Genomic DNA, 23,045 nt, shown 5'->3' with positions numbered 1-23,045 from the left:
GATATTAAAATAAATATACCAAAATTATGAAACCATATACAACATAAAAAGGAGAAAAAATTTGGAATAATATTGGCAAACCAAGTGTGGTATATGACACCACACAAAACAGATATACCAATCAAATACATTTCAACAAACCCATTTAATACATTTCAACAAGCACATTTAATAATTTATATTGCAACTAAACTTCATGGGCACCTTCCAATGGTTAAATAGCCTATTTAATTCAGAATTTTGATCAAATATATGATGACAAAACCAACTTAAAAGAGACTTTCATTGATGGAAGAGTTGAGTTGTGGAAAAGAAACTCAAATTGGCATGTCTCATTATATTTGCTTCAAAAAACTATTTGACTACTCTAGCATTTAGAACACCACCATGTATTTTTTCACTTTATGAACTCAGAAAGAAACCATATAAGCAAAGCAAATATTCTCAAAAACAAATATACCCTTCCAAGGAAATCATTAAAATATAATCATAAACAATTGTGAGGCAAAATTAATAGTCTTGTATTTAGAAGCAAATCAGTAAAAAATGGACAGCTGGGAGTGCAAAGGACTTCAAGCCAAGTGACTTAAATTGCCAATTTGTAATGAAGACCCCATTAATATTTAACACATAAAACTTTTTAAATTAATAATAATAACAAAAAAGCTAATGGTGGCACAAGAAATCAGTCCATTTGTATTAGATGCTAGGATATAAAATATATATGCAGAGGGAACAAAAAAAATAATCAGAAATCATTCATTAGTATATCTCAATACAGATTCCAAAAGAAAATTATAAGAATCCTAAATAGTAACTCCAAATGACAAAATATTAAAATTGCACATAAATTAAAGCCTTATTCATTTAGCTTTGAGATGCAAACTAAATGCTTGAAGAGCTATAAGAACTTCTTTTAAACTCTCCTTGGAGGGTTCATTGCAAACACATCTAAGTCTTTGGCTATAACAATAATACAAAGTTAAAACCAAATTTGTTGAACCTCATCAAAATTGCTATCCATAATGGGTTGTATGCTATCACTTATTGTCTACATACAACATATGTAGAGATAAATTAAAATTATACAATTCTGAAAATGCATTTAGTTCTAGGCCACAATGGTTTCACATAAACAATACCAGAGACAAAATCAATCAATGCTAGATTGATGACCACCTAAAACAGAAAAATGTTCCTGAACCGTACAAATAATATATTGAAGAAAAATAATTGTTCATTTCAATTTGTGTAATATCGCATGAATGAGAATAAGCAATTCAATATAATATCGCATGAATGTCATTAAGCAATTCAGTATAATATTGCAAATAGTCTCTAACCCATTTACACAGGAAAATGAGTATACTAATCAGAAAGAAAAACAAAAAATAATGAAAAGGAAGAGAAATACCTCTAGATTTGTGGAAAAATGGAAGAATGATCCGAAATATTGGATGATGGCCTAAAGAAAGCAAATATACTTAAATTTTTGTTTCAAAACACTGAAAAGAAAATGGAAAATGCTGGAAAGATGGAGAAGAAAATGAAAAATGCTGGAAAGATGGAGATGGCAATATGAAACAAGTGAAAGATAACCAAAATTCTTCTTTACCGGAAAAAATGGAGGAATAAATGCTGTAAATCGACTTCTCCCTCTCCTTCTCGTTGTCTCTTTTTTTGTTTTGCTGAGAATTTTTTTTGGTTGTATCACTCTCATCTTTCACGTGTTCTTGCTGAGAATGATGATATAAATGATACACTAGGGTTAATTTAGTAAATTAATCATCTAAAAAGGTCATTTTTCTACCATTTTAAAAATAGGGACATTGGGCTTCAAATGCAATTAATTTGGGCCATTTGCTATAAATTCTCTTAGTCGTTCTACAGTTATATTAAAATAAGGGAAATCTACAAAAATGCACTAAAAGTTAAAAAAAATCTGAAAAATACGGTGCATTACAAAAATACGGAATTTTTGGATAAAAACACGGAATGGCAAAATCGTAAATACAGAGTGACAAAATCATAAATAAAAGCTGTAAAATACAATTTTTTGTGAACAACGTTTACAAACTAGTAAATATTTATTACAAATTTGTAAATATCTATTACGTCTTTGTAAATAATATTTACAAAATCCGTTATAGAATTGTAGATTTTTTTTTTTTTTTGTAGATAAAACTTACAAACAAATTTGTAACTAAATTTTTTATTTTTGTAACAATAGTTTACAAATCTAGTTTTACAATTAAGAAATATATTTTTGTAACTAATATTTACGAAAATATTTTATAGTTAAGAAATCATAAACAAAAGATACATAAAAATATTATATTTTTCTATATTATTACAATATCGTACCAAAAAATTACATGAACCATCATATTTATGCTATACAACTTAAAAATATAAATTTAAGATATTCATTATTTATAAAACACTTTATTGAATGTAGTGGTGAAATACAATATTTTTTTTAAACAAGTTTTACATTTTTGTAACAACAATTTACAAAACTAATTTCACAACTAAAAAGTTTATTTTTGCAACTCACATTTACATAAATATTTATAAATTTATTTAACATGATTATTACAAAGATTTACAAAACCAATTTTTTAACTTTAAATATATTTTTATAACAAAACTTAAAACTTTAACTGTATATTGTAACATATAGTTATTAATATTAATTTTAATTAACTGCATATTGTAATTTGTATAAATATTTATTTATTTTTTGAGTAATTGTATAAATATTAATTTTAATATTAATAAATACATTCATTTTAAATAAAAATAAATTAATCTACTTTATTAATTTCCAAGGACAATATTGGAAATGATTTATCTGGAGTCACCTCTTTCTTCGTTACAGAAGTCTTTTGAATATCTGGAGTACTAAAAACTATTCATGGTACTCCGTGAAGCCTAGAAGAAGTACCAAAATCTGTCCATGGTACTCCATGAAGCTGAGAAGAAGAACCGTATAAAACTACCGTATAAAACGATTAACATGCCGTATTTTTGTAATTTATTTAACATGCCGTATAAAACGATTTTTTTTAAAAATTACGGTGGGAGATGTAATTAATCCTTAAAATAATTGAGACTAACTTGTGAATTGAATTTAAATATGAAATGTAACATTTATTGTGTCAATTATTATAAAAGACATTAATTAGTAGCAAAAAGGTAAATAAAAAATGTAACATTTATTGTGGATCAAATTTGGTTATGTTATATTTTGTGCTAAATTTGACCCAACTTTAATATGTGTCAAATTTGACACTTTTTGCAACACCATTAGAGCTGTATTTTCTTAGGACGTGCTAAAATATAACAATTACTACTTTTATAGCACTACATTGAAGATGCTCTTATAACATTTCTATGTTTGAGAGTCATAACTAGTTAATAAGTCCAAACTTATAATAACAACACTAGAGCCGCCATATAGGGATTCGTTTTGTGGTGTATGACACATGAGTTTTCTTGCACTAGATTTGCTTAATTTTTTGTTAGGTTATTTAGAATGTTTGCTCTCGAATTATATATTATTCTGCCCCATATTTTTTCGGACCATTAAAAATTACACCCAAATTATTCGTAATTGTTTTTTTTTTTTTTTTTTTTGAAATCTGGTTCTATTTATTTTTATATATAAAATTTTGATTAATATTAATTTTTGAAAAAAAATTCAGTGTATCAATTCATAGTTGCAAATATACTAAATAGTCTTTTTGTTAATATCAATGACCATTTTATGTCCAACAACTTTTAACCTCAGCAATAAAAGTCTTAACCTCAGTCCTTGGCAATAAAAAATGACTTGAAAAATAAATAAAAATAATAAAGATGGATTTTGTTGAGAGTGGGATTTGAACCCACGCCCTTTCGGACCAGAACCTTAATCTGGCGCCTTAGACCAACTCGGCCATCTCAACATGTGACCATGATTCTATTCATACTGCGATTAACAATGAATTAATAATCTTTGTTACAAAATAGGGCCCCATCTCCAAGTGAAAGCAGCAGATGTACCGAAACGTATATTTTGTTATTTATTTAGACAGCATTTCAATTTTAAGGAGAAATTTTTATGCTAAAAATAAAGATGAAATGATCCTGCTATGACATCCAAAACTCTAGTCATCCATGTTCTTCATGTATTCCTTTGAAAGTTTAGTCTCCATTATCAACTGCTGTTCTTTGATCAGAGAATAGCCTGATTCAAGCAAGGCCTCTATTGTTTGCTGTTCATTAAAAGAAGAAGAAAAAATTAGCACTCATTCTCATCCCTACTGAACACAAATTAAGCAAACATATGTTGATTTTTGTAAAATTACCTTTGGAGGGGTAAAAACAGGAAGCTTTTCCTGCTTTCTTCTTTTGAGAAGTGTGTTCCCAAGATTTTCAACACCACCAATATCGTCTACCCACTAATATAATATCATGAAAGAAGAATCAGTTGTATACACGTGTATGAAAACTTGTACAAATTTGACATCAGCTAGGCAGCTCTATAATGCAGAATTAGTAATCTAATCAACCTCAAAACAAATATTCATTCTATTTGGTAATTCATAATGGATGCATTGTCATCTAACAAGTGTATTGTATGTAATTTCATATTTATTATAAAATACAAAACTATACATCAGTGTATCCATTATAAAGATTGCTTCTGGGAATTTCATATAAAGATTCATCTTTCTTTGACCATAATGCAAAAGCTTAAATAAATTGGTTGTCTTTTTTACTAATCAAATCATCAATATGTTCATTTTATAACAAAAGACTCTTCCATGATAGTTTATAAAGGATTATTTGAAATCCTATAGTTTCTCATTTGTTCACATTCTCTGATTATGTAGTATCAAATTTAGCAAGACTCGTCACTCATGTTATATAAACTTAGTGCGTCCTCATTTTGATCCAAGTTTGCTGTATTCAACTTTGTATAAGATTATATATAACTTATAAACTTAATTGATAGTGGAATAAAAATTGGAATATACATGCTATAAAGTTGAGGTTTAAGCTCTTTTGCATAAAATTACAACATACAAGATTAAACAAATTCCAATAGGTAAGAAACTTCCAAAACTCTAAAAGTATTTGTAAGATTTGAAATATTAAAATAGCTTACAGTAGTCTATATATCTATAACAGATCGGCTCATACCTTGGAAATAGACCTGTCATATGTTCGAGACCTTAAGGCTCCATAGAAATCCAGTGCTGTACAATCACCAAAATCAATAAATAAAATAATAATGATATATTACAAAAGAAAAAATATGGATGCACTAGCATTTGCAACTTGAAGACAATACAGAAGACAATGTGATTGCAGCTACCATCTTCTAGAAAGATATTTTCTCATGTAACTTAAGCAAGTAATATACATTTCTTTCATAGTAGTTTCTTTTTTTTTTCAGTAAGATATTTCATAACTCTACAAAAAAGTTTTTGTTACTTTAAAATTGCTTTTGTTCTTTGTATGCACCATCTATAATTAAACTATTCCAGAAAAATAGTAATAAGATACCTTGATTAGGAAATGTGTTCACAATGTTTATCACCTCATCTTTAGATATGCCATCTTTCTCATACATTCTATGAACGATATTCACAATGTCCTCAAGATCGGGCTGCCTGATTACCAAAAAAAAACCTTCAGCTAATGGAAAGCACTAGTACATCTGATATCATCACTACCTTAGATTTGGATATAAAAAGTGCCATTAGCGATATAGGACATAAGTAGCACCAATAACATTAATAAAGGTATTTGGTTACAAATGAAATGAAATAATTTTATAAACAATAGTGCTATATAATGAAGTTAACACCGCAAGAGCCTTAGCAACAGTTACCAAATGTGCATCAGTGACTGGTTCCAGTCATATTGCTTAAAAAGTCGCAGAAACCTCATATGATTGATAGGGAACAATGACCACTACTAAGCAAAACAGGCATTGCATAACACAGAAGGCTCTCACAAATCTAATGCATAATCAAACAATAAGGAAAGTAACTGAGTAAGAGGGCAATCGCTTACCAATAAAATTTCTCCATTCTTCCATCACGAATCAAGGGGGCATAAATTTTTGAGAAATCATTCCCTGTAACAATGATAGGAATTCTGTTTGAAATATCTGACTCTCGCCAGTCTTGTCCAATACTCACTCTTGTAGGATTATCAGCTAGATTCATGAGTGTCCCAACAACAATTTGATTGTTGACTGTCATCTGAGTGTTTCCTATGTAACAGCAAAGAGGAAAAATGTTTTATTAAAGTAAATCAGTGCATGTGCAACATAGACAAGCTAATATGCACTTTAACCATAAAGGGAAAATGTGGAGAATGTCAATAATGGACACCTAGAAGTAATTTTGAAGAGAGAGACACATATAATGCAATATTTTCCTACAACTAATTCTAAATCAAAACAAATTAAATTGCTACTCTCCTAGCGTGTACTATAAGAAGTAAAATTAAAAAAAAAAAAAACTCACCAAATCTACCAAGTCCAGCATCAATGTCATTGATCATTAAGCAGCTCATCTTGCCCTGTGATGGTTAAACAAACTTTTATTATACTACACTGTCTCTGTCAGTATATATATCAAGTAAAAAACAGACAGGACTCGTAGTGCTATTTTTTCCGTTGCATATATACTTTTTTTTTTAAAAATACAAAGCATCGATCTTGTTTTATCGATAAATAATGACTCATACAAGAAAAAGTGAAATGAAATAACCACTAAAAGTAACCACCAAATTAGACAAAAACAAAATGTTACAAAAAAACAATTCCAATCTCTACGAAAATCAAACAAAGAGACTCCATTAAACTACCCAATGTCTTATCTCATCCCATAGGCACTTTTCATTTCTCTCGTCATCTTCAAAGATTCTCTTGATTCATTTTTTCCATTTTCTATTAAAAACAAGAGAATGGCATAAACAATACAGGGCTTCCCTAGATTCAACTAGACCAGTGGATCTGAACAAATTAAAGGTATATCAATCTAATGTTAAATGACACAGTAGTTCAGTAGTGTTGAGAAACAGCATAGTGATGGCACTTCATACCAAACATCCAACAATAAAGATAAGGAGCAGGAGTTGTCTCAAAAGAAATAGTAAATTTGTAGGGTATAATACTCTCCAAAGAATAACTTAAAAGTTCCAACTCCAGTGAGACAAATGCCTACTAACTTCATTATTTGTATCTCTAGAGGTGTACAATTTTCTTTTCCATAATCATAGAAACGGCAAGATACTAGTTTTTCTTGCTGTTCGAACAAGACATGGGTCTTGAGCAAATCCCAGTTATAATGAACAATATTTGAGTATCTATGTGTCATTCTTAGAAAGAAAGAATAAGTCAGGTTCTTAATTCATTTTAATAATGAAAATGTTGTTCTGTTTATTTTATTAAGATTTTAAAAAAACAAGGGTCCCCGGAGTTCATCAAAATGATGGAAATATCACTGAAACTTACATACCGAGAATTACTGCTGATTTATAATGCAAGTCAATCCACCTAAATGAAAAACTAATGCTACATTTGACTCATCCACTAATTCTTAGTATAAAAAAATATACAGAAATGAGATTTTTCAACATTACAACATTCCTTTTTTGAGAAAAAAATGCAACATTTACATAACAGTCCAACTCTACCAAACCAAGAACGTCATACGCAAACAGGAACACTTTCTTAATTACGGTTCTCCATGTTAGACAAGATAACAATGTTTGCTTGCGGCAACAATATTGATTATGCAGTCAACATCTCAACGATGATTGACAGAAACATCTAACCTTGTCAATTTATTCATCTTTGATTTGAACCAAACTAATTTTTCTGAAACTTCTGTAGGTTTTCATTTCACTTTATTTATTATTGAAATGATATGAAGCTATTAGATAGAGATTTACAAAAGATGGTATGGTGTCATCTAAATTTGCAACCAAAGAATCCAATCACTAAGACAATAAATCATACAACTTGATAATCCTGAGTATCCAAAGAGCCAACCGCAATTTTATTCTTTCTCGTATGTATGAGAAATCCCCCTCCACCTTGAAAGTTTATGTTATTCCTTCACAAAGCCCGGCAAATACCCAAATTGCAACATTCCGCAGCTTCCTATACGCTATACCCAGCCCGTGCAAAGAAAACACACCAATATAGCATGATAACTATAATAGGTTTCTGTCTCTGAAATCCTCACTAGTGTTGAGCTTACCCGGAGAAAGTATCCCGCTAAAGACCTTCACTTTCAATGGCGCATTTGACTTCCATACGAAAGAGCATGGGGAGAGTGGGCATGGGGAGAGTGGCAGCGAACCATTCAACGAAACAAGTTTCCAAAATAGAGACTTGTAAGAGTATAATATAGATCCATCCAGCTTTCAAATGCTACTGTCCTCTACCGCAGCACAGGAAGAGGCTGACCCAATCGCTGAAACTAATTCTAAAATCTGTCGCATCTCTCAATTAACTAAATATCTTTTAATTTCCAAGAGAATTCTCCCTCCCAAACACAATCCACCTGATGCCGCAAATACAAAATACTAGCATTATGAGCATCCGAAAGTATTTAGAGAAGAACAAAATTTCCTACTATGCATGAATCACCCACCCAAATATCCTCCAAAAACCTGATACTGCCACCGTTTCCAACTTTGAAAGATAACAGGCTGAAATAAACTTGCTTGGGCATCTAAAAGTGGCTCTATATGCCTTATCCATATCCCACATCCGATCGCTTAAAGCCGAACTTGCTTTTGATAACAATTGTACCATAAAGAACTCTATGGCTCTGTAAGCCTTATCCGTATCCCATCCAGGTTTTCATTGCACATGACCAAATCATTTATCTTAATATTCCACCTCTGGGCGTTTGAAACTTAAAGAGGACCGTGGCTGGCCGGGTGAGCTAGAGCAGAGGGACGGTGTGTAGGCCCCACAGCAAGGGAGAGGCGAGAAGCCAACGTCCGGAAACCTAGACAGAGAGGGAGTGAGTGGAGGCTTCATGCTTGACCTGTGGAAGAGAGAGAGCTTATCCCTTGCTCTAGCCGCCGCTCAGTGAGTATGAGAGTGAAAGAGCCTTAGGGTTAGGGTTTGGAATTAGGTTATTGGCTTTTTATATGTTTTCAGAAATATTATTATAAATACTTTAAAAAATACATATACATAATAAAACTTAAAACTTCGGCCGTCTCACTTATTTTTCTAAAACCACTCTAGAACCCCTTGAAAACCTCTGCGTCTGGAGTCAGCACGACACAAGCCGCTGAGTAGATTTATTCCTTCCAATGGCTCTAAGCTTCGTATTCGAGCCCCCAAGCGATGAAGAAAACGAGCTTTCGGAGACGGAAGACCAAATAGATGAGGAGGAAGAAGAAGAAGGAGAAGGAGGAGGGAAACCAAAACCCTCAAAAAGTCAATCTCAATCTCCATGGGACTTCGCTGCATTTTCTGAATCTGTCGCGGAAGAACACGCCCGTAGAAGCACGACTTCAGTCGATTTCAAGATCTCCAAAGTCCTACAGAGGCAGTCCACCACCGACCCTAACCCCGCCGAAGAAGACGAAGATAGCGATAGCTCCGAATCGGAGCCAGACAGACAAGAAGATTATAGACCGGAAGCCGAAGAAGACGATGATTCAAACGCCGTTGTTAACAGCAAGTCATTTTTTTCCCCTTCCGATGGAACATCGTTTCATGCCAATTCATTCATGGAGCTAAATTTGTCGCGTCCTCTGCTTCGTGCTTGCGAGGCCTTGGGTTACGCCAAACCTACGCCTATTCAGGCGGCGTGTATACCATTGGCGCTGTCTGGGCGTGATATATGTGGGAGTGCAATTACTGGTTCGGGAAAAACGGCTGCTTTTGCGTTACCCACTTTGGAGAGGTTACTGTTTCGCCCAAAACGAATGCCAGCAATTAGGGTTCTTATACTCACCCCAACCAGAGAGTTGGCTGTCCAGGTGAACAGCATGATTGAGAAACTTGCCCAATTTACAGATATCAGATGTTGCCTGATTGTTGGAGGACTTTCAACAAAGGTGCAAGAGGCAGCCTTGAGATCAATGCCAGATATTGTTGTGGCTACTCCAGGTCGTATGATAGATCATTTACGCAATTCTATGTCAGTGGATTTGGAAGATCTTGCTGTTCTTATTCTTGATGAGGCAGATCGTCTTTTGGAGCTTGGATTTAGTGCTGAAATTCATGAGCTGGTTCGGCTGTGTTCCAAGAGGAGACAGACAATGCTTTTCTCAGCAACAATGACTGAAGAAGTTGATGAGCTTGTCAAGCTTTCTCTGAATAAACCCTTGCGCCTCTCTGCTGATCCATCCACCAAACGACCAGCAACGCTTACAGAGGAGGTAGTTAGGATCAGACGAATGCGGGAAGTAAACCAAGAAGCTGTTCTTCTTGCACTGTGCTCAAAAACATTTACTTCTAAAGTTATTATCTTCAGTGGAACAAAACAGGCTGCACATAGGCTAAAAATTTTGTTTGGTTTAGCTGGCTTGAAAGCTGCTGAGCTTCATGGTAATCTTACTCAAGTCCAGCGTCTTGATGCTTTGGAACTGTTCAGGAAGCAGAGAGTGGACTTTCTAATTGCAACTGATGTAGCAGCTCGTGGACTTGACATAATTGGTGTTGAAACAGTCATAAATTATGCCTGTCCTCGTGATCTCACAAGCTATGTTCATCGAGTGGGTCGAACAGCCAGAGCTGGTAGAGAAGGTTATGCTGTTACATTTGTCACAGATAATGATCGATCTCTATTGAAAGCTATTGCAAAAAGGGCTGGTTCAAAGTTAAAAAGCCGCATTGTTGCAGAGCAATCTATAACCAAGTGGTCTAGGGTGATTGAGCAGATGGAAGATCAAGTGGCTGCAGTTCTTCAAGATGAGATTGAAGAGAGAGCACTTAGAAAAGCTGAAATGGAGGCCACAAAGGCAGAAAATTTGATTGCTCACAGAGATGAAATCTTTTCTCGCCCAAAAAGGACTTGGTTTGTGACCGAAAAGGAGAAGCAGCTTACAGCAAAAGCAGCTAAGTCATTTTCTGATAAAGGAAAATTCTCTGGAAATGAGGTAACCAGTGCCCAACAGGCTGAAGATCTAAAGATGAAGGAAAAGAGGAAACGAGAGCGCGAGAAAAACTTACCCAGGAAGAAGCGCCGAAAACTGGAAGCAGCTAGAGAAATGTTGGAGTTTGAAAGTGAAAAGTTAGAAGATAGTAGTGATAAAAAAGAAATGTCACTAGTTGACCTGGCGTACCGACGTGCTAAAGCTGTGAAAGCTAAGAAAAAGGCAGTGGATGCTGGTAAGATTGTGATGAAGGTTGCCAAGAAATCTAAGCATTCTTCGCAAAGAACTCAGTCGAGGACAGAAGAGATGCAAGAGCTATTTGAAGGCGACATGACTGACAAAAAACAGAAAAGAAACGTTAGTGGAACAGGAATGAAAAAATCCAAGAGTTCCTTTAAAAGTAAGTCAAGGTATAAGCGCAAATAGCAACTTCAAGTACGCCTTGTTAAAGACTGTTTCCATTGCAGCTGTGAAGTGAGATGGCAACAACCTTGTATGTTTTTGCTATTGTTACGAGTATATGCAACGCAATTTTGGCAGAGGGAAAAGTGTAGGTTGATGGAATGTAATTTTATTTTTTATTTATTTAAATTCTAAAGTAACTTGTAATGGTCTGTTTTTGAACTCTTCGTCTATGCTTTGGAGAGAACTTTCCTTGCCCCTCCTTCTCTTGTAAGTGCCGTTAAAGAAATTCATTCTTCTTTTCTTTTCTTTTTTTTTTAAAAATTATAAAAAGAAAAATGATATGTAGGTCATGATTAACATGAAGCATGAAATGAAATGAAAAAAAAAAACATAAAATATACATTTGTTAATTTCATAAGACATACACATAAGTAGTGAAAGTGGTAAAGCTTCTAACTTGGTTCTGGACCACTTGAGAAGCTGTTCTATAGCGTTCGCGAATCAATTTCCCTGGTTCTCCTGTATTAGAAAGGTTTTAGGCAGCAAACTATGAGAAACAGTACTTCAAAGTTTCAATTTCTTGTAGACTGATTATCTCATAAAAAATTGCCATGAAATTCAGATATACTTGGTACAAAAACGTATAAACAAAACATCTTTACAAAAAAAAATATTCATTAGAAACATAAAATAAAAAGTTTCCACCTAGATATTTTCATAGAACACCAAACAGAAAACGATGGTAGCCGTAAAATTATGATCAGGTATGTGATCTTGGAAATGCTAGAGATTCATCTTACCAGCTCTTTCTGACTCTAGTTCCCCAGCTGACATAATTACAGGTTCAACTCCCATGGCCTGGAATATTAGTTCAGTCTGAAATGATTTTCCTTGCCCTTTTCCTCCCCAAATACCTGTAAGAGAATTTTAAAATTCAACATGTTCTATTTACATGTAAAGCTCTAAACTCTTATCATTATCAACCATGCACAACTCAGTACAAGAGGTTGAAAATAAAATATTTTTAAATCACACAGAAGTTTATTGAAAAGAAATTCAGTAATAGCAAAAATTACTTGTATAAATCAATGTGAAGATTTCTTATAATATTCGTAAATTCATCTGATCTTACAAATGAAACGAGTGACACCAAAAAAGGGTATCACATTTACAGTTTGCCAATTATACTTTGTTCTTTATAGAGGCAAAGGATTGTTAGTAGTACAATCTTTTTAAAATTTTGGAAGTTTTTTGTTTGGTGTATGGTATTTGAATTAATAAGCAGAAGTGTACTTTTAGGCATCAATGTTCAAGATAATGAAGCTGGCTGATTCAGTGAGGAGCCAAGTTGGTAGATGGCCATTCAAATATCTCGGTTTGCCTTTGGGAGTTAATCCCGAAATGATGTATCTAGGGAGTTTGATAGCTTTGAGAAATATCAACTGGAAAATGGAAGAAGATTGAGATTTTGAGAGGAACCTTGGTGCACTGATAGAACTCTAGCAACCTCTTCTCCAGATTTTTATAGAGTTCCTAGGTTATACAAAGGTTTGATTGATATGGAACTGTAGGTAGTTTTCCTTGTTGAGACTTCCATTTCATAAGATACTTGAGCAATAGACTGCTTTGTTGGGACTTTCACTTTCTACGAAATGAGATGCTGGAATCATTAAACAACCTATTTGCAATGGGGTCCAAGATAGAAAGGTCTGGTTGCCATATCCCTCAGCCTGAGTTCAACAGGACTATTTGGGCGACTGGAGTAATAACAACATCAACAATGTAATTTTATTCCTACATTGCTCCAGCAATACTATAAATTACTCAGGTTTAGAATGGCACTGGTGCTGGAGCAGCACTACATCCAAAGTCTATATTTATATTTTCATTCATATAAAATACACAAACACGCACTAAAAGAACAATCAAACAGATTTTCATTTTTTCTTTATACAAGACCTTCTAGGCTATGGTCACTTTCACCAAAGTTTTTTTATATATCTATAAGAAACAAGACTTTTTTTACTGACAATCCTCAACATCCGCTACATACAACATGATTTAAAGTATTCACCTAAACACAGCAAATAAACATTACAAAACAAAAAAGTAGTAGCTAAAATCTCTTAAGACTAATCGGCCTTACCACTGCATCAACAGCAACACAGAAAAAATTACAACAGAAACTCCTATTCTCTCAAGGATAACAAAAATGTTTTTCAATTCCCTGACATTTTTATTGATTAAAAAAAATAGAACAATAATATGCAATTAAGGAAAATATGTCTGGAACTTATCTATTATAATGAAGTAAGAATAACATTTCAAAAATAACTGTGATATAAATACCTAGGATCAGAGGAACTTTTGTATTGAGGATATGAGCTAGGTAGTTTTTCGTAATGTGGCACACTGCATAAACAAACAAGCATGAGGGTGAGAAAGAACAAGAAAATAAAAGAGAGGCATGAGTGCAAGAAAATGTGGCAAGTTTCATGAACAAATAAGCATTAGGGGGTAAAAAGAGCAATGAAGAACAATATGATTGGCTTTATGGTTTTTTATATATGAAAATCTTACATAAAATAAAAGACATCATATGGAAGCAATTTTAAATACGAAAGCTCATCTAACTCCAATTCCCATCACTTACACTCAAGCCAAGACCTAGAGAAATTCTACCATATCTCACCCCAAATGATTTGTCGAACATTTTCCAAAAGATAGAACAGGAAAATAAGAACAACAAAACAATAGTTACTAATGATATAAGACAAAAATATTATCCTTGTAGTAATTCTCATCATAAATAAAAGGAAAATAGAATATTTCTACCACATTTCCGATAGCTTCATTGTGAAGTCTCCAAAGAACTTTAATTACTTTTTTCCAATTACATTGAACTTACCAACTTTATCCTGTCAAATAGAAGCCACAAGCAATTAGTCAAATGTTGAATATCATAAATCATTCATAAGATGAAATTCAACAGACTAGAATAAAAAAGAGAGAATGAATAAATAACTAAAAGGTAAATGAAACCATTAAGAGAGAGATATAGAGAAATCGCCATTTATTCCTTCATAGCTTCCAACTAGAACACTAAACTTCATTCTAATTCCTTTTCTTCTTCTCTTTTTGGTTATTTTTCTAAGATTTGATTTATAATCAAGCCAACAAGAAATGAATAAATTATAGATGGATCAGAACAACATTTTACAAAGAAAACTAACATAGAACAGAAATTATGAAGTTGATCCAATGCAGCAATGGAAATGGAAATAAGTATAACAACGATAACAGTTAGGGAAATTTAAAGTTTGCGTAAAGATGAAGTGATGAAGATGAAAATACCATGAAGACAGGAGCGATGTAGTAATCTCCTTGAAGGTACTCAAATGACCTCGTCACCTTTTGACGATAATCAAACACAATATCAGCTGCCAAAAAAAGAGTGGGACGCAATTCAGTATTATACACACAAACACAAAGCCAATGAAAGCTTCTCAATCAAAACCCTACGACTTTCGTATGCGAAACAAATTGAAAATTAAAAATTTCCTTACAGTCTCGGCCGAGAAAATTCCCGGCGAAGAGGTCATCGATGACGCCAGACCTAGCTCCGACGGCGATGTTCATGTTATCTGCCTCTTTACCCAACCTGTAGAGGTAGTCCCTGCCTTCGGAGTCTTTGGACTCCCAAGACGACTGCTTCGACAGCCTCTTCTTCTTCGGGGCATCGTCCTCGGCAGCGGGAGGCGAGTTCGGTGCACAAGAAAGGGAAAATGAAGACAATTTGTTAGTGTTTGGGATAGTAGTAGGGTTTGGGAAGAAGGAAAATGTGGGAGATGGATTGCAGAGCGCCATTGAAGCCATTGCTGAGGAGTGTGAGTTATGCTTAATGTGTGTTAAGTGGATAGGGAAATTCTGTTTGGCGCCACAAGTTAACGGAAACACCTGATAGGTAAAATGTCACTTTTTCACTTACAATATCACTCCAATTATAATTAATAGGGTTATTTGCCGCAATGATTACTCTTAAGTTAATTTTGTTGCACTTAAATATGTAAAAAATTTGGCGGCAATAATGTCTACTGTTAATGTTTTGGTGCAGTCGTTAGTCCCTGAGCCGTTAGTGGAATATATGATACACGTAGCACGACCCGATTTGGTTAAATTATTAAAATTTAAAAGAAAAAAACAATTAATGTTTTTTGTTTCTAATTTAAAACAAAAAAAAACTAACCGTGATTAATTAATATAACCAAAAAAAACGATTGTCTAAAACCAAAAAATCTCAAAATTCCATACCCAGAAAAACGATGAAGCTTTCCCCCCGACCACACCCAGACGATCCACCCCCGACAGTATAGCACGTGAACCCACTAGAAGAAAACTTGTAATTCCTTCGAATTGGGGGTTAGGGCATCTTTTGCATCAAGTTAATGGAGATTGGAAAAAATTGCCATTGTCGACCACCAAGGCCAGTGGTAGAAAGAACGGCTTGGACAAACAAAAATCCTGGGCGAAGATTCAGAACATGCAACAAGTATCGGGTAAGATTGGTCTCCATTTGCTTTTGTAATCTGATTCATTGAATAAATGGTTATGGGTGTTCACTAGAAATTTTGTATGTTTTGGTCAACTCAGATTCATGGTGGGTGTAATTTCTTTGAATGGATAGACCCTCCAATGTGCCATCGAGCAAAGGTAGTCATCCCTGGACTACTAAGAAAAATTAGTGACCTTGAAATTGAAATCACATCCCTAAGTACGACAACTGATATTGGAAGTCATCGGCAATGCAGTGGTTCTTCAAATGGATTTGAGACACAATCTCACAACCTTCAAAATGTTGGAAGAGAAAGCTGTGAAAGTTGGGCTAAAAGCAGGGGTAGAGTAAATGATGGAGGTCGAATGCAGTGTTACTACTTTTTGAATACTATGTATTTTGCTGTAATTCTATTGGTTGTGGTTATTTGGGCTACAAAATCAAAGTAGAAGTTGTTGGTATTGTTAGTTTATTTTTGGGTAATCTTCATGTGCAGTATTGACAATGACAAAGCTATTGCACCCTATGCATTGATTTGTAATGAATTTTGTTGTAAAATGAAACCCCGAATCAATATAATCTATCTTGGTCTATTTTGAATTCAGTATTCTAGTTTATGTATTTTGATAAATAAATATGATCAACAACTAGTACATGACAGGTACAAAAATATAGGCCTAAAAAGCCAAATGTATCTGATCTGTACATGACCAATATCATGGCCAGCATGACCCTGTCATGACTCAAAAAACAGATATGATCAAAAGGTGATTTGTACATAACTCTAAAATGGTCAACATAACACTTCATGACTCAAAAAACAGCCATCAACCACAACATCCAAATACCAACTTTGCATAACACATAACAGACACCAAAATACAAGATTCGACCACTAGTTCAAAATAAAATCAAAAGATGAAACTCCTTCCAGTCAGATAATATCGGGTTGAGCATTATTTGCACCACCAGTTCCTCCTTTAGCATGTTGTTTTAGTCTTCTTTCCTTCCTTAAAAGTGTGGCTTCAGTTGGTTTCTGCAGTGGTGGACGACCTCGCTTTTTTACCACACGATTCTAAAATAGGTTGAACAAACAAATATTTAGCTCCAAATTCACAAAACAATGATAAAGCAACTAATCAATGATAAAAATTATCTAGGAAGAGAAGAAAGCATAAAGTTTATACCCCAACCACCTTAGAAGATTTGCATGTTTCTCTCCTGTGGCCTGTTTTCAGACAATTGCTGCATGTTTTAACTTGTCCAGTTCTTCGAGCTTTCTTTAAAGCAGGTGGAGGTTCATCGGTCTCCCTTCTCCTAGCTTTCTTAGGTCTTCCAGGCAGCTTCATCTCAGGTGGTGGATCAATTGGGTTGAGTCCTATCTGAGGCCACATATCTGGACTAGTCATAGGATGCATACTTTGTTCATATGCTTTTTGCAATGATTCTTTTTTATAGAATCCGTGGACATAATCAAAGACATTACCTCCCATGAACCAGATAGTAGCTAGTGCATGGCCACAAGGAAGCCCAGATAGTTGAAACCTCCTACATGTACAAGTTATGAATTCCAAATCGACAACCAAGGCACTACCATTGCTGCATTGAACCTGAAACTGAAACTTGTCAGACCTAGTAACCAGACAATGCTTTGCAACCTCTTTTTGCTTCTCAATTATCTTCAAAATTCTCTTCCCCACAGGTTGAGTCATCTTCTCCAACTCAGCTTTTTTGTTATAAAACCGAGACATCAACCAAAATCTAATTTTCTCTAGTAAAGTTATGATTGGCTTGTCGCGAGCATCAAGTATGGCTGCATTGAAACATCAAGTATGGCTGCATTGAAACTCTCACACAAATTATTCACCAAAATGTCACATTTTGGGTACTCTGAAATATGTGACTTACTCCATTCTGTGGGGTTCTTCCCTGCCAGCCAATTATAAGCACCATCCGAGACATCCTTGACTTCTTGCATTGCTCGAGCAAACTCAGCTTGTGTTGTAGTATTAGCTGCTGCCCACAAAAGTTGCTTAAGTAAAAGTCTAGGATATTCCTTTTTAAAGTTAGCATGAAGATGTCTAACGCAATACCTCACCTCACACCAACTAAAGATGGCTCCCACTACATTTTCTAATCCTTTTTGACGATCACTCATCATTGTCACCTTGGTAGGACTCAAACTCCCAATATCAGCCTTCAATAGCTCCAAGAACTAAGTCCAAACCTCAGTGTTTTCCTTTTCAGCAACACAGTAGGCAATGGGAAACATGGAGTTATTACCATCAATGCCTACTGCAGCCAATAAAGTGCCCCTACAATATCCTTTTAAAAAGCAGCCATCAAGACCAATTAGAGGTCTACAACCCCCCAACCAGCCATCTCTACATGCCTTAAGACAAATATAAATACGCTGAAATTTCCTTCTCCCATTAACCAAATTAGTTTTCAACTTCACAGTAGAGCCAGGATTGGTAGCCAACAACCTTTTACAGTAGTCATCAAGAATGGTGTATTGTTCCTTGACAGACCCATCCAACATCTTCCTTGCTTTGGTCTTGGCCCTGTAAAATGTCTAGCTAGACACATGTGAGTACTTGGTCTTTGCAGTTATCTCCCTAAATGCATTGTATTCCATACTCAGATTTAGCCTAAATTGCTCCAAAAAGTGCTTTGTAAGCCAAGTTGAGGTCAGCTTTTTATTGTCCAAAACAATGCCACAGCTATGCTTGTCACAAGTGTTTTGACCCTCATTGTTTTTCCATCTATCTTGTTAACTATTGAAGCAAACAACATCCATTCTCAATTTGCACATTTGCACTTAACTCTAACTCTATTTGAATCATTGGCAATAAATACATATTCTCGATCACCTTCAATAAAGTACTCCCTTATTGCATTCCTTAAAATTGTAACCGTGGCAAATTCCATGCCAAGAACAAATTGGAAGTTTTGCATTTTGGTTTTCGGGTTGAATTCTTTGGAATTTTTACTAGCATCAAACTCATCATCTGACTTCAATTCGTGTAACTCCTCCTCAGAACATATACCATCTGAGTCTCCATCATCAAGATTTTGAGTACAAAAATCTAAAACTGATCGCCACCACCTCCTAGGGTCAGACTGTGTACCCATCTCTATCTCAGCTTCAACATCTTGCTCAAACTCTTCCTCCTCCAATATGAAATCTTCATCAGTTTGCTTTCCTTTCCCTTTTCTGTCACGCTGAACCTTGTCTTGGCTCTCCTCAGCTGTATTTTCCCTCACATCAACTTGTTTTCCTTTCCTATTTCTGTCACTCTGAACCGGGTCTTGGTTCTCCTCAACTGCATCTCCCCTCACATCACCAATATCATCCTCTTAATCTGAAAGCACAACCACCTCTGGTATTTGGATCTCCATATCACTTTCATAATCCATGTAGTCAAACTCTTCTTCATATTCCTCTTTATCAGGTTCATCAAAGTTAGCATCATGAAATTCCTCAGAATATTGATCAGCATCAAACTCTTCTTGTTCCCCATCAATGGTTACATCAACAGGGATACCAACACCATCTGTAGGGACATGACAATCATCTGGTAGTTCTTCTATAATACATCTTTTCAGAGGAGGTAAAGTGGTAGCAGGGACATGTTTAACAGCTTCTGAATCCTCCTTCCAATCTAAAGGTAGAACTGTTTCAGTATTAATATTACCCATTATTGTGTAGATTTGTTATTACACAATATTGAGATGAATTTTGTAATGCCCCAAATTTCCTAATAAGGTTTAGGACCTTGATTAGGAGGCCGGGAGGGCCATAATTGATTTATTATAGTATTTAATGATTATATGCATGTTCATGTGAATTATATTATTATATGATGGTAAATGCATGCATATGGGAGTATTTATTATTATAAGGGTATTTTGGTAATTTGGTCACTGTGGGCGTAATTGTATATTTTGGGTGCATGGTTGTGATTAATTAATATAGCCACATTATAAGGTGGATTGGTTCGAGTTATTCGACATGAGACGATCATGAGATGTTAGTGTTCGGTCTAGTCATAACGGGTTTAAGTTCGGGGCTCGGGGTGAGTCTCAGGGTGAATTTAATGATTAGAGCATTACCGGGAATTAAAGGGTAATGGGATATGATTTATTGGTATTTGGGAATATTGAGAATAGCGGGAATTGGGAAGCGTTAATTATGATTAACGGGATAAGTGAAAAGTTCCAATTCTACCCTTGAAATGGTTATAGAGACTTTAAGTGACTTAAGGGCAATTTGGTCATTTGGAGTTTGGATATATATGACTTAGGAGGGCTGTAGAAAGAACAGGGCATAACAGAGTTCTCTTCTCCCTTCCCATACACCACTCTTCATCATCCTCCTCTTTGAAGTTTTGAGCTCTAGGTGGGGATTCAAGCTAGGGAATCCAAGGGTTGAGTTAGTGGACTTGGTACAATCATTGAGGAAGGCTCAAAGCTGGTTTTAAGGTGAGTTTTAGTCTTTGAATTCAGGCGGTGCTCTGTTTTTATCTTTAGATTTTCAGCCTTTGATTATTGTTGGAAGTTTGGATTTAAAGGGGTTTTGGTTGATGGTTAGATTGGGTTTTGATGATGGGAGGTTATGGATGATGTATGGAGGTTTAAATGAGTGTTTGGAGGAGGTTTTGAGTTGGTTTGTAGGGCTGGTTTGAGAGGAAAACACAGGGGAGAGTTGGCTGGTGCGTGCTGCCATTTTGAGAATTCTGGGTATTGAGTCGCGGCATGGCTGTGGTGCGCCGCGACTCAAGGCGTCAGTCAGGGGGGAGCCCTCTCTGTTTGAGGGGCGCGCCACGGCGCAGCTAGGGCGGGCCACGTCCCTTAAGGCCATTTTGACCAAAAACATGTTTTTTTAGCTTGGGGATTCAAGCCATAGGCCTCGAGGTTGAACCTAGTACCCGGTTAAGTGGGGATTGATGTTCCGGAGGCTAGATATTGATTTGGGAACTTATGTTGATCATTTTTATTGATGATACCTTATATTTGGTTATGACTAGGTGACCGCTAAAGGACTAAAAGTTGATCGTTCTCAAGGGTCGTTCTTTTAATCGTTCTAGCTCGACTTTGAGGTAAGAAAACCACACCCTGTGTATATGTGACATGCATGGCTATTATCGAAGCATGTTGGTTGATTATTGAGTATGACATGCATGGTTACTATTGGTGCATGTCGATTGATTATTATGTATGACATGCATGGCTATTCTTGATGCATGTTGGTTGATTATTAAACGTGACATGCATGGTTGTTATTGGTGCAAGTTGGATTGCTGGATATATTGCATATGATGCATGAGAAACTTGTGATTAGGACATGCTTTGTATACTGGGTATGATATTGTTGAGAGCTTGTGCCTCTGTGGTTGTGCATGGTCCTAATTGTACTAGTATCTGTTTAGTAGGCATGCTGAACACCTTGTTTACGAGTATTGGACATGTGATATATAATTGGTGGCATGACTTACTTGTGTATGGCACTGACTAGTCAGGGACCGACCCTAAAGTCGAGAATCATGCATTGAATGGCTCTATGGCATTAATGCTAGACCGACCCTAAGGTCGATGATCATGCATTGAATGGCTCTATGGCATTAATGCTAGACCGACCCTAAGGTCGATGATCACGCATTGAATAGCTCCATGGCATTAATGCGGGACCGACCCTAAGGTCGAAGAACTTATAAGCGCTTGCCTGGTCTATGACCAGATGTTTATAGCCAAGGTATATGACCCCGGTGACTATTTGTCACATGGCTAGGGGACGCTGTCCATAGCACGACTCTAGAGTCAAGAGGAAGGTTATGTTGGTGACCAATCACCATGCACCTGTCCTGATCAAACTTATGAAAGAATCTCTCATCAATTAAGCCCTGGTGACCCTATCGTCACATGGCTAGAGGAAGCTGAGCTCATTATTGTGACTTTTGCCTATTGTCACCTATTTGTTTGGACTGATAGTCCTGAATGGTTATTATGATCGTTGTTGATATTATATCATGTTATATTGTGTTTTCTTGCTGGGCTTTGGCTCACGGGTGCTACGTGGTGCAGGTAAAGGCAAGATGAAGCTGGACCATCCTTGAGTTGGAGAGCTTAGGTGATGACGTGTACATATGCAGCTGCTCGTCCGCCACGGCCGAGGTTTAAAGTGGAACTAGGGTCGAACCCTGTTTTGCCGCTTAGAATGGCCTGTTGTAAATATTTTTCTGTAATAAACTCTGAAACTATATCTTCGGGATCCCAGTGTATATATTAAACATTCTAGTGAAACGTTACATCTTAACCAAAATGTTTAATCCCTAAACCGCTAATCATACTTAGTTACACGTTTTTGGCCAAATGACTCGGTTAGCGAGTTTAGCATTGTTTACAAGGCACACCGTAACGGTCCCTGGAGTTTGGGGCGTTACAAATTTCTTAAAGCCATATGTGAAATGGTTGTTAGATATGGAATTTTAACTCTCATAATGTGTATGGAAGTTACAAAATCAAGTGGGAATGAATTTGGAACGTTTTGGCAAATTTTGAAAATTGGTTGCTCAAAAAACGTCTTGGGTCGCGGCCAGTGTTTTTCAAGCCGCGGCCGACAGCATTTTCCAAGTTTCGGTTTTATCCAATTTTGAACGTTTCCAACAGCCAAGTAACTCTCAAATATCTATTTTAATTCCATAAACATCCAATTAATCATTGGTAACAGCTATGGGGGTTGGTGGAATTTGAAATTCAAAGGGTGTTTCAAAACTCTATAAATAGGAGCCTATTGCTTAATTGAAAGATATAACTTTTCTATCCATTAGAGCACTTGGCTAGAAAACATCTAGAGGCTTGATTATTCCATAAATCATTTCCAAAATCTGTGAGAGATCCCTTAGTGCTTGAGTTAGGGGGAAATAAGTTTTTGGACAAATGTTTCAAACCT

General features: G+C 35.4%; 3 protein-coding genes and 1 non-coding gene across 4 annotated transcripts; 1 reads left to right on the top strand and 3 right to left on the bottom strand.

Moving 5' to 3' along the window:
- Positions 1–3,869: 3,869 nt before the first annotated feature.
- Positions 3,870–3,950, bottom strand: TRNAL-AAG (transfer RNA leucine (anticodon AAG)). The gene has a single exon. It is a non-coding gene; the product is annotated as a tRNA-Leu (tRNA).
- LOC133824032 (ribulose bisphosphate carboxylase/oxygenase activase, chloroplastic) lies at positions 3,940–15,487 on the bottom strand. Its single transcript, XM_062256893.1, has 12 exons — positions 15,108–15,487; positions 14,896–14,981; positions 14,450–14,459; positions 13,891–13,953; positions 12,342–12,455; positions 11,999–12,060; positions 6,528–6,582; positions 6,070–6,271; positions 5,557–5,663; positions 5,191–5,246; positions 4,353–4,445; positions 3,940–4,259 (listed from the first exon to the last, which is right to left on the bottom strand). Exons 1-12 carry the CDS (start codon positions 15,415–15,417, stop codon positions 4,152–4,154), a joined length of 1,266 nt encoding a protein of 421 aa, XP_062112877.1. The 5' UTR covers positions 15,418–15,487; the 3' UTR covers positions 3,940–4,151.
- Positions 9,222–11,846, top strand: LOC133824031 (DEAD-box ATP-dependent RNA helicase 28). The gene has a single exon (XM_062256892.1). The coding sequence runs from the start codon at positions 9,343–9,345 to the stop codon at positions 11,560–11,562; it is 2,220 nt and encodes a 739-aa protein (XP_062112876.1). The 5' UTR covers positions 9,222–9,342; the 3' UTR covers positions 11,563–11,846.
- A 1,540-nt stretch (positions 15,488–17,027) lies between the features above and the next one.
- LOC133825641 (uncharacterized) lies at positions 17,028–18,254 on the bottom strand. The gene is made up of 3 exons (XM_062258555.1): positions 18,002–18,254; positions 17,281–17,906; positions 17,028–17,168 (listed from the first exon to the last, which is right to left on the bottom strand). Exons 1-3 carry the CDS (start codon positions 18,252–18,254, stop codon positions 17,028–17,030), a joined length of 1,020 nt encoding a protein of 339 aa, XP_062114539.1.
- Between the last annotated feature and the right edge of the window lie 4,791 nt (positions 18,255–23,045).

The sequence above is a fragment of the Humulus lupulus genome, chromosome 3, assembly GCF_963169125.1.
Source record: "Humulus lupulus chromosome 3, drHumLupu1.1, whole genome shotgun sequence".
NCBI classification, from domain to species: domain Eukaryota; kingdom Viridiplantae; phylum Streptophyta; class Magnoliopsida; order Rosales; family Cannabaceae; genus Humulus; species Humulus lupulus.
The sequence above is the reverse complement of the archived record's forward strand: the minus strand, read 5'-3'. Positions and strand labels throughout refer to the sequence as shown.